The sequence below is a fragment of the Pelecanus crispus genome, chromosome 9 (assembly GCF_030463565.1).
Source record: "Pelecanus crispus isolate bPelCri1 chromosome 9, bPelCri1.pri, whole genome shotgun sequence".
Lineage (NCBI taxonomy): Eukaryota > Metazoa > Chordata > Aves > Pelecaniformes > Pelecanidae > Pelecanus > Pelecanus crispus.
This window is the reverse complement of record NC_134651.1, coordinates 19,548,992-19,560,409: the sequence shown is the minus strand read 5'-3', so window position 1 is coordinate 19,560,409 and position 11,418 is coordinate 19,548,992. Positions and strand designations below refer to the sequence as shown.

The window sequence follows — 11,418 nt, the reverse complement described above, 5'->3', positions numbered from 1 at the left end:
TGTCCCTGAGGTCTACCTTAAGAGAAGCTACTTAAAGCTCAGGTTACTCTATAACCACCTGGAGCTGGTAGCAGCTCCTGTGTACACCAGGATGTGGCCTGCAGCCATCACATCCATTTCACACAGGTCGCTAAACAGCATTGGAAAGTAACAGCCTTCAGCAGCAGCTCAAAGAGTGGACTTACAGCGATGACAGAGCCTCTGTCCGAGGGTTTCTCCTGAGCCACGTGAGGCAGTTTGAATCATAGAACCATAGAATCATAGAATGCTTTGGGTTGGAAGGGACCTTGAGAGATCATCGAGCCCAACCCCCCTGCAGTGAGCAGGGATTGAACCTGTGAACTTGGCGTTATTAGCACCATGTTCTAACCAACTGAGCTAACCCGGCAAAGATTGTGTGTGTTTTAGTTGAATGTTCGGGAGTCGCAATACTCGGGTACAGTTTGGCATGGGAAAGTAACAAGATACAGCTATTGCTTATGAAGCAGCATTGATGCTTTCTGGACAGCACACATTCAGTATAAAATCCAGGCCCCATTTCAAATTGCTTTTAAGCTAACTCTGTTTCAGATGAAATAGTTCAGATGTGTAACAAACTGGCAGAAAGTGATGGCAGTGAATATGTGGTAAAAGAAACTCTAAAGAAACTCATTTCCATGAATACTTAGTGTTGCTCACATATCGCCACCAATACTACAATCTAGAGCTCAGAAAGCAGTAAGCTGGAAAGCCTGATGTTACTGTGTTGGCCAACCAGTAAGTATTAGTGTAGTGTTTTGGTATCATTGCCGATAGTTACCAAGCTCCTGTGAGCAGGCCGTACTGAAATTAATCTGGCTGGGTTAGGCCCACCTCCCTCTGCCCCCAAGTTGGGTTTATTAAACTAGAGCACAGCAGATACGCAGTTTCTGTAGGTAACATTAAGAGTTACCTACATTTGACTTGCCTCATTTCACAACCCACACTCCTACCCCTAAAAATACATATGCTTCACCCACAGAACCATTACCTCACAGCCTTTATTTCCTTTTCTTTTTGGCTGAATCTTCTAACCTACTTTAAAAAAAAAAAAAATCCCCAGCATGCTGTTATCTCTGGTTATAGCACCAGGAAGGTGTGCTGGGGCCGAATTGGGCACAATGGAATTTGCCGTGGGGAAACCCGCTGATGACAACGGAACCCGCCCGCATGTGAATTCCCGCGGCTCCTGCCTCCCCTTTATAAGCAGGTGGAGGTGCGGCAAGGCAGGCAGGACAAACGGGCAGCAGCTGAGCACTTGCTGGAGCACAGGTGCTGTGTGGAGTGGAAATGGCTGGCTTTAGCAACAAGAGCTTGGTCCTGGTTTCTCTGTTGGGGCTCCTGGTGCTGCTCCTGTGCGGCACCTCCGAAGGTGAGTGAGCTCGGGTGTTCGGCCCCAGGAAGAGGTTCTTGGTGCTGCTCTGCAGCATGCCAGCCATGCCGGGGTGTGTATGCTTGGAGCTGGCAGCAGGATGAGGGTGAGGTGGAAGGGAATTGTTTCAGCAAAGCATGCTGCCTAATCCTCCTCTTCTGTTGATGGGGAGCTGGATAGTCAGGGGGCTGAACAGCAAGTACTCTAGCCAGCATGGCAGCATGGTCCAAATGGGTTTTATTTACTTCTTTTTTTTTTTTCCTTCATTCCAGCACAAAGCAACCAGGATTGCTGTCTGTCTTACACCAAAGTGCGTCTGCCTCGGTGGGCACTAAAGGGTTATACTGAACAGCTCTCCAGTGAAGTCTGCGATATCCATGCGATCATGTAAGTTACTTTTCAGAAGATCCTCTGTTTCTTCTGACATGTATTAACTGTAGGATGTCTGTTTGGGCAGAAGCAATGATTTGAACATTAGAAGCATGATTTTTTCTTGCTTTTCAAAACATTAAATTAACTGAATAAATTGTATATAATACCTGTAAACAAAATACCCAACCTCTAGTTGATAGGGACTACTAACTCATAGGACAGCCATACAATGGAAATAATAAATCTGACTGCTTAGGAATCAGCTGTGCAAACAAAGACATGCTTTATCTCCAGCTGAGGGCCACTCTAGCTAACACAGGGTGTTCCCTTGCCAAAACCTGCTAACAGACACATAAGCGACAAGAGTTTTCTTAATTCACAGAGATTGGAATTATTTTTCCACAAGGTTTTAGCCCTCCTAAATTTTGATCTGTCACCTTAGCTTGACAGCAACTATTCTCCTTAGTCTCACAAATTACATCTGGCATCCAGCAAAGTTCTTTGTCTCAATAGTTCCAATAAATTGAACACAACTTTATGGTGCAAAAAATGATCCCTGAGACTGAAGCAGCTATTACATTTAAATTTCATTAGGTGTTTCTTTTTGTTCATATAGTATTGGAGGGGTTGTGGAGCATCCCATATCTAACTGGCATTTACAAAAGCAGTTGCTATTGTTTATTAGATAGAGTAACTACGATGCATGTTTTTGACCTTTTTTGACTTTGAAGATGCATCTTCACAGTATATACTAGCAGGGATTTCTAATGTTTTACTGATCTCTTTATCATTATTTCTTTTCCAGTTTCCACACCTACAGTGGGCTGCATGCCTGTGTAAATCCTAAGGAAGGCTGGGTGAAGAAGCATCTTCTTTTCCTGAGGTAGGTATCTAAAAATGTAAATACTAGTAGGCTGATGAAAACACAGCATGCATGAAAGCCCATTTCTTACATCTCCTGAATGCCACTTCTGATGGCAATGCTGAACACATTTGTCTTTCCACCTCCTGTCAGTCATGGCTACTCCTTTTTAGAGTCTTCCTGGGGACAGTTGTGTCACATGTCCCTTTTTCTACCTGAGCTATTCTCTCAGAAGGTGCTATATCTTGGAGAGAGAAACCTATAATTGACCTGCGGCTGAGGTAATTATTTATGTGTGTTCTCTCATTCTTTTAACAGCCATAAGCTCAAGAGGATGTCAATGTGATACCGTTTCCAGCAGGGAACTGAACACAGTCGTGGCTGAGGAACCACTAGGTTCAACCTCTCGGTTGAGATCGTCGTCTTGTACACTGTTGTGTGCTTACTCACCACTATCTCTGGCTTCTTTGGAACCGTTGAACTTCTTGAGTTGATTCATATTGCATCACTGTTTTGCTTGAATTAAGCATTTTGTTAAAGTTTCTATTTTTACTAATATGTGTGTGTTACTAATACGACATAAGAGTAGTACTTACTAAGGACTACCTTAAGCTGTTGCATAGAGTATGAATTTTATTAAGTTTATTGCATGTTATTTTTGTTTTGTTCAGCATGTGTAAAGCAGGTTATTTATTCTGTTTATTTTGTTACTTTGGCACTGCCTTGTGCCAAAATGTTTCCTTTTAACTGTAGTTAGCGTTATAATACTTCTTGAACTATTGTTAAACAAAGTCTGCTTGTAGAAAAAATGGAAATTGGAGTTTAAAAAAATAAATGTTAAAACCTGCACTCTGTGATATGTTTATTTTTTTAATTGAAAAAGGTGACTTCCCCTTGAAATTAATTCCTTTATGAGTCTCCAGCTGAAACAATTATGCAAGTGTATTCACACCTGTTAAAGCCACTTTCCATCTTGCTCACTTTGTTTGCCCTATGTGTAGCATGACCTGTATAGGGTATAATTCCTTCCTCTCCCCGAGACAGCTGCTGTATATGAAGCTTTTGCTTAACATGAAGACCTGTTCTTAGCTCAATTTCATCTTAATCAGACTTGAGAGAATTTCCCTTACCAGTTTCTCTATTTATTCAGGAGAAACATTACACATAGTGTTACAGGGCAAGCTTCTAGCTCGTCCACTGAGAAAGGGTTATGATTATGGTAATACAGTCCACTCTCAACTTAAAGGGCTACATCTAGAGGAGAAATTTGCAGTATTTTCCTCCCCTCTATGGGTTTCTTGTAGTATCCTAAGGCTTCTAGCATAATGAGGCTTTCCTGATTCAGGATCTCTTGATGGAGGTCTGCAGACACTACTGCAGTACAAATGACGCCTGATAAAAGTATTGGGACTTCATGGAGTAGGTAGGACATGGGTGCAGGTTGAATGGGGAAGGCCGCTCAGCTTTTTAGGTACTACTACATGGCCCACACGGACTTTAGGGATGTGACCAAGTAGGCTGTGTAGGTGTAGTCCTCTCATTGTCAGCACCCCAGTCTTGCAGATAAATTTATGCCTTGACTTTTGGTATCTTTTAGTCATAGAGATAGAAGTATTAATTTTAATTTAAACTTAAATGTAAAGCATTTTTGGTGTCCTTGAGAGAGGACCTGAGAGGTATTGGGTTTTTTTTAAATGGTGGTCATGAGTGTAAGGCTGTTATTTTCTGGTTTCAACACTTGCTAGAACTTAAGCAATCTGCATGTGGCTCTGCAAATCTGGGAACTGGCAACTGTGGGTGAAGCTCTGAAAGAACAAGATTAATTGGCTTTAATTTCCAGCAGGTGAATTCCATGTCCCTGATATTAAGGATATCATGTGAGAAGCTATCAGCCTCCCAGGCAGGAGTAATTACCCAACATGTTCCCAGGGGATTCCCCTAACTTCTGGGTAAAACTGCAGAGCTCTGCCTCATACCTGCTAGCGCTAGTGTAGGCTCCTGGTTGGGCTCAAAGAGCTCGCAGGCTAAATCAGGCACCAACAAAATGGTACAGGCACAATGAATGGATTTGCATTAAAAGCGTCAGGTGAGGTTCCCCAAGCCTACCTTGGGAATAGGTAGACTTTGGTGGAGATGCTAGGAACCAGAGCTGTATATGAATTTGGTGCAGAAAAACCTGGAGTCCAAGCTAATGAGTTCAAAACAGGGGAGCAAAATAAGAAAGTGAAGACCAATGTGTGAAATTCTATGAGTGGCTCTTTGTACTCTCCGGTCAGGCCTGTTAAACGTTTTGCATTGCTTCTGTAACTCATCCTTCCTCTTATCAGCCATGGCTCTGTCGCCACAAAACCCCACCATGCTTCATCCACAGGGGTATGGCTTGTGGGATATTTTTTTTTTTTTTAGTTCCTCTTATTCTGGTTGAATATTTTTTAATAACCAACCTCATTGGAGGAGAAAAAAAACAACTTTGAAAAATGGTTTCTATTCTCAATAACATAGATTGATAAGGTTGTTATGTTAATGGCAGGAAATCTGATGTAAAAAAGCATGTCCCTCCATGCATTTCTGAGGATACAAATACATATTGTAAGCGAGTGCTGCGTCTCCAAAATCATCAGATCAGAGGCATGTCTTTGTAAGTAACCTTAAGTGGCCAGTTAGAAGTTCTGACAGCTCTGAAAATCATGACCATTTCTAGGAAAACCTGAACCTTGATTACATTGGTGGGGCTGTTTTGCATTTGTGTAAGTAAGTTTCTTTTTCCTCTATATCTTTGGCCCTCAGCTCCTAATTCAGCATGTGTAATTTTGCTGAATAATTTGAGATGCAGTATTAGATGGTCATTTGGGGACTCCTTTCCCTTCCATTTATATATTTTTTTAAAAAACAAGTTTTTTTTCTTGGAAAATGCTAACAAGGCTTTTCATCACAGCTTAGATATCATTTGGTATGAGAGCTTTCCCTTCAAAGTCTCAGCACAACTTCATACTTCAGTTCCAAAGTCTCCTGCTCTTGCTGTATTGAGACCAGCCTTCAGTGTTTCCTGTGCCTGCTGGAGTATTATTATTGAATCCTATTTGTGCATATTATTGTGTGGTTTTTTTGTTTGGTTGGGTTTGGTTTTTTTTAAAATTTTTATTTTTGCTTCTTTTTTAGTTCCTTTTTTTTCCCTAAAGCAATCTCACTCTATTCCCAGTCAGGACATTGCAGCATTTCATTAGCTTGGGATCTTTGACAGAAAACTTTGTCTTCATATATGGAATCATAATTAGATTTACTAATTTCTTAATATTTTTTTCTCCCACTCCAGCGCAAAGCAACAAAATAACTTAGCATTGCATGGACAGTGATTTTTGTAAGGAGTAGCAAACCTTCTGCTGATTTAGTTTTGCTGTTAAAATATAAACCCTGCCACATCTCATCTGCTGGGCAAGTACTAACAAGTTATTTGTTGAATTACTGTTCGGTTGATGGTAGCTCCTAACTATCAGTTGAAGACTGGTTCTTGTTCCTCATCTCTTGTTTTTTCCACCTTCTACACAGAGGGGGGTTGTAAAGGATGTGCAAATGCAAGACACAAATGGGTGAAGGCCACCTTAGCCTACGGTATGCATGTTTTCAAGTCTGTCTGAAAACCAAGCACTACTGGGTGTGCTTAGTGACAATGACACTTTTAACTTTTTCATAGGGGTGTTGATAATTGGTCATTTATTTTCAATTACCAATACCAACAAGCCCACATGTAACTGAACTTTGCTCCCAATGAACTGGAATGTATCGTTCAGCTGTAATTTTATTGAGAAGTGAATCGGGGAATTCATGAACCAAGAAGGGCTTTAGGTTTATGACACTGTCACTTGATTTGAATGGCATACAGCCAGCTGGATAAACATCAAAACAATACAGATGATCAATTGTAACAAGCCTTCTGTATGCTGAGCTCTCAGCTGTGTTATGCCCTGGCAGGCTTATTCCAAATACCAGGCTACAAGCAACATCCTTTGCCAAAATATGAATCATAAAAGAAGTTTTTAGTCTTCAGACTAAAACCAGTGCATTGTGTATGCTATGTTTACTAAGCGATTATAGTTGTATGACTGTATGGAAAATTATGATTGATGTTCCTATGATCTTGTGGTTGCTCTATTCTGGGAGGTGTCAGCCGTAACTGTCTAGTGTTACAGTCCTAACTCTGTTAAAGTTTTTTAAAACAGAATGTTTGTTCTTTCTGCATTATCAGTTGCAGATAGCTTCCAGTCAAAGCTCACCATTAGTTGCTGGCATTAGAACATTTAACTACAATATACAATAGACACAATCGATAGTCGGGGTTGAGATCCCCTGAAAAAACATATGCTCTATACAGTGTCCATATATGGAATTGTGCTGGACACACTTAGAATGCATGTCCTATACTAAAAGGATTTTATCTACCATCATGGCCGCACAGCTGTACATACAAAAGTGAGGAAAAGATGGGTTGCGCATGGCAGATTTTCCTAGACTAACAGTGCCAGCAAAGGAATATGAAAATCCAAGGAGAGAGAGCTACCCAACTCTCAGGAGAGGTGACTGATGTAAGTGGGAGTTGACTTTGTATGGGTACCTATTCTGTGGATAAAAAATCTGTATCTCAGGTTCTGTTAAATTTGGTTCCTTCCCAATTGTTAATATTCTTATTATTGGAGAGGTGGCCAGGAAACACGTGAGATGCAGTCACTAAGGTTCATTAAATATATCATTAATTCCTACATGTATTAATTTACAAACCTAACCTCTGGGTTAAATCTGTTTGTATGACCTTTGGATCCAACACATTCCAGTGTACTAGGTTTTCACACTACTCCATCTCCTGGAGAATCTTGATTTACCTAAAAATCTATGCTTCACAGTGATTCTTTTCTCTAGCCCACAAAACTACAGAGAAAGCCTTGGAAAACAAAAGATGAAGAAGAACATTTCAACAGCTTTTCACACCTAAGCTAGTTGTATGATGTTTTGATATCCAACTCATGGTTTTGAGTAGCAGCAGTAGTAGTGAAATTTAAAGGGAAGTTTATTGCCATGTTTCTTGCAGTGAACACTACTTTCAGTTATCAGAAATTATGATCTTGAGCCACTCTTTCAGTGAAAAAAATTGCTGTTCCAGCTGAGGCTGAAGATGTGTATGCTCTTTCTATCTGTTTGGTTTATAGGGCTTTTTCTCCTTCACTTCTTACTGCTGGAGATGGATGTAATGGCCCACAGGCTGCAGAGAAGATTAAGCTTGCTCAAGGACTAACATTAACTGTTTCCTGTGCCACGGTGAATGAGAAGACACACATAGATAGTTGTAATAAGATATCAGATACACTTTTCTGTTAGTTGGGGGTTTCTCAGCCTGTGAAGAATACCTCACTTGGTAAGACACGCTGGGAGAGCGAGTGAGAACGAGGGAGAGAGAGACAAACCAACTTCTGGAAACAGGAACAGTGTGGCCCAGCACTTGGGCTCCCTGGTGAGAAAGCCTGAATGATAGGAACCATTTAATAGCTAGCTACAGGATAAAGCAATTTATGAAACCAGAAATATTGAGATAGTGCAGTTGGGGTACCATGGTTAATGAAGGCATGTACCAAAGTGCACGAAACTGAGCACAAAGTATTTCTTATTTCTGAGTCAAACTTTAGGTACATTTGTGATGCAAATTGTAACTGTCTTCTCTTCTGGCCATGTGCCTATAAGCCAAGACAAAACATTTATGTGTAGGCAAAAATTTTATGTGTAGGATGGTCTAGCACAACAAAATTGTACTAGACTCCTCCTATATCTTTGGGATAATAAATTTTAATCAAAACATAGATTGTTCTTGAAGGAACATGGCTTGCAAGGGGATAAACTCTGTACCAAGAATTCATATAACAAATACTGAGGTGACAGAAGATAGCATCATTAGGTACCAAGGGCAGAGAAACATTACAAATCTGTAAGAAGCTACAGACTCGTACCTGGGTGGGGAGTGGATAGCAAGGTGCTACACACTGACGGGTCAAGCCATCTAATTAGAGTTGTGTCAGTGAAGATGGGTTCAAGTAAGTGGTCTGATTTGCAGTGAAATTGTAAATTACAGTGTCAAGATTAAACTAGTAGTTTAATATCCTTGCAGGATCATTGGTCAGGCACAAAGATAGTGAGAACACTATAAATTTACAAAGTAGGCAAATGCGAATTTGAGAATGATTGATTTAATGTGGCAGATAAATCAGAGCTCTAGAGTCTGGTCAGTGTGGTGACTTCAACTGTTCACTCAAATGTGGCAGTATCTCACATATGAATAAGCTTTGTTATATAGCTATACTTAAGGAATACAAATCAAAATGTTCATGTTTGTCATGCATATCTGAAAAATAATAATATTTTAGCTATATGCCTTACTGCAGTGGTTTCTTTTTTCAAATGCGCATTTACTAGAGCTGGTTGAAAAATATGATTATGTGTTCCAGCAGGCACCTGAATGTTTCAGGTTGTTACAACTAGGAATAAATGGTCTAAATGTCTTTCAGAGACAATGCAAATCTCAAAGGTATCTGAGATACTGCACATCTCAAAGAGTTGCTCTCACTATAGCATCCTCCAAATTGGTATGAGAGTAGGCAGAATCGTTTTATGAATTTGAAAGTGGGTAGTGCTGCATTAATGATAATTACAATGATGCATGATATGCCTATATATTGTTTTGCACATCCATATGAAGTACATCACAAGACAGTAAAGAAACTTAGAAAACAAGAAACAGAGACAATAGGACTACCAAACTTAGTGAAAACATATAGATATGTAGAAAGCATGATGGTTTATTTGAAATGCTTAATGAATTTTGGCATTATAAAAATGAAATATAAAAGCCCAAATGAGTTATGTTGACTTTTTTATTAAAAACAATGGTGAGATGAACACACTTTCACTTTAATGAAGTTGTGTTTTCTAAAACAAGGTGGCTTTCACTACTTATCTTTTTCAATTCTATTGTAGACTTACTAGTAATCCTGTTATTCGTCAGGAGCTTTTAGCTTCCTCCTAACTCAAAGTGGTTTGACTCAATTGTGTGTTAGGTATATGTAGAAGTGCTCCACTATTTTCCTCAGTAGGTGCATCTGGATAACTCACTGGCTTTCATCTTGCAGCTCAGACAATCTGACCGCAGACTACTTGCGTAATTACCTGACACTGTCAACTTTGCCGTCTTGACTGGATGGTAGAGAGCTCTCCTTAACTGAAAGGTCTTCAGCCCCCTACAGTCTGGACCAGCCAAAGCAAGATCAAAGGCATTTCTGAATTCTTCTCAGAGAGGGTAAGATAAATATACTTTATTGGTTCTTCTGCATTGTGGTTTTTTGGTTGTCAGGTCTACGCGTCAGCTCGGCAAGGTTAAGAGGAAAAGCTCTTCCCTAAAAAGTGGACAGCAAGGAAAATTTTTTCAGCTAAAAGTGAAAATTCAACTGAAACAAGTAAGAATGTATGGAATTTGCCTGACTGCATGACATATGCAAGCAGTTTGTCAGAAATGGAAGATGGAAGAAAAGGGCAAACAAGGGAACTACTGTTCCTTCCTGGTACTTGTTATTATCTCACTGTAGGTGACCAACACATGTACCTATTCATGTGAACAGAAACTTGTAGGTGACACACTTTCTAGGCAAATAGCAACTAGTAATTTTTTTTTTTTTTTTAAATTCCAGATAACTTTAAATTGATGAAAACAGCCATGCAAAGATGAAAAACAATCTTTGGGAAAGAAAGTGTTTGCTTTGTTCTACAACACACTGTCACCTCTTTCTCCTAGAATAGCTCTTACGTAGTGTTGTGGTTTAACCCCAGCTGGCAACTAAGCACCACACAGCCTCTCACTCACTCCTGCCCGCTGGGATCGGGGAGAGAATCAGAAGAGCAAAAGTGAGAAAACTCCTGGGTTGAGATAAAGGCAGTTTAATAGATAAAGCAAAAGCTGTGTGCGCAAGCAAAGCAAAACAAGGGATTAATTCACTACTTCCCATCAGCAGGCAGGTGTTCAGCCATCTCCAGGAAAAAAGGGCTCCCTCACATGTAACCGTTACTTGGGAAGGGAAATGCCATCATTCCAAATGTCCCCTGCTTCCTTCTTCTTCCCCCAGCTTTATATGCTGAGCATGATGCCATACGGTATGGAATATCCCTTTGGTCAGTTGGGGTCAGCTGTCCCAGCTGTGTCCCCTCCCAGCTTCTTGTGCACCCCATACTAGCTACTATGAAGAAAACTAACTCCACCCCAGCCAAAACCAGCACACCTAGCAAACAGCAAACTCCCAGAAGATCATGTTCCTTATACAAGTAATGTAATTTTAACATTTTTCATGGCTGTGCAGTCATGGATTTCCATGACTGCATGACTGCAACAGAGCAGAAGTGAGAAGCAGCGTTAACAATGCACAGAGAAATGTATGTGTATAGCGGTGTCTGTTCGGGCAAGAGGAAGCAGGTTTTCTACGCCAGAATAAAACAACCTTGAAAAGAATTACCTAAACTCATTTAATTCACCAAGCAGAAACAAGGAAATACCAGAGCACAGTCCTTCTGCATCTGACAGACCTGACAATTCTGAGAAAGGACAGCATCTGAGAAAGGACAGCATGCAAAAACTCCCCTTAGTAAAAATTCACTGCACCCATTGCTGACATAACAGAAATAGGAAGTGGCTTTCTACATCTTTCCCTTAACTCAGACTACTCTTGTGCTGGCCTTTCTGATTTAGTTCAGCATACCACAGACTGACCTA

At 40.4% G+C, this 11,418-nt stretch overlaps 1 protein-coding gene across 1 annotated transcript; it reads left to right on the top strand.

The window, feature by feature from the left end:
- Positions 1-1,308: 1,308 nt before the first annotated feature.
- On the top strand, positions 1,309-2,970 carry CCL20 (C-C motif chemokine ligand 20). Its single transcript, XM_009480827.1, has 4 exons — positions 1,309-1,390; positions 1,663-1,777; positions 2,568-2,645; positions 2,943-2,970. The coding sequence occupies exons 1-4, from the start codon at positions 1,309-1,311 to the stop codon at positions 2,968-2,970; spliced, it is 303 nt and encodes a 100-aa protein (XP_009479102.1).
- The last annotated feature ends 8,448 nt before the right edge of the window (positions 2,971-11,418 follow it).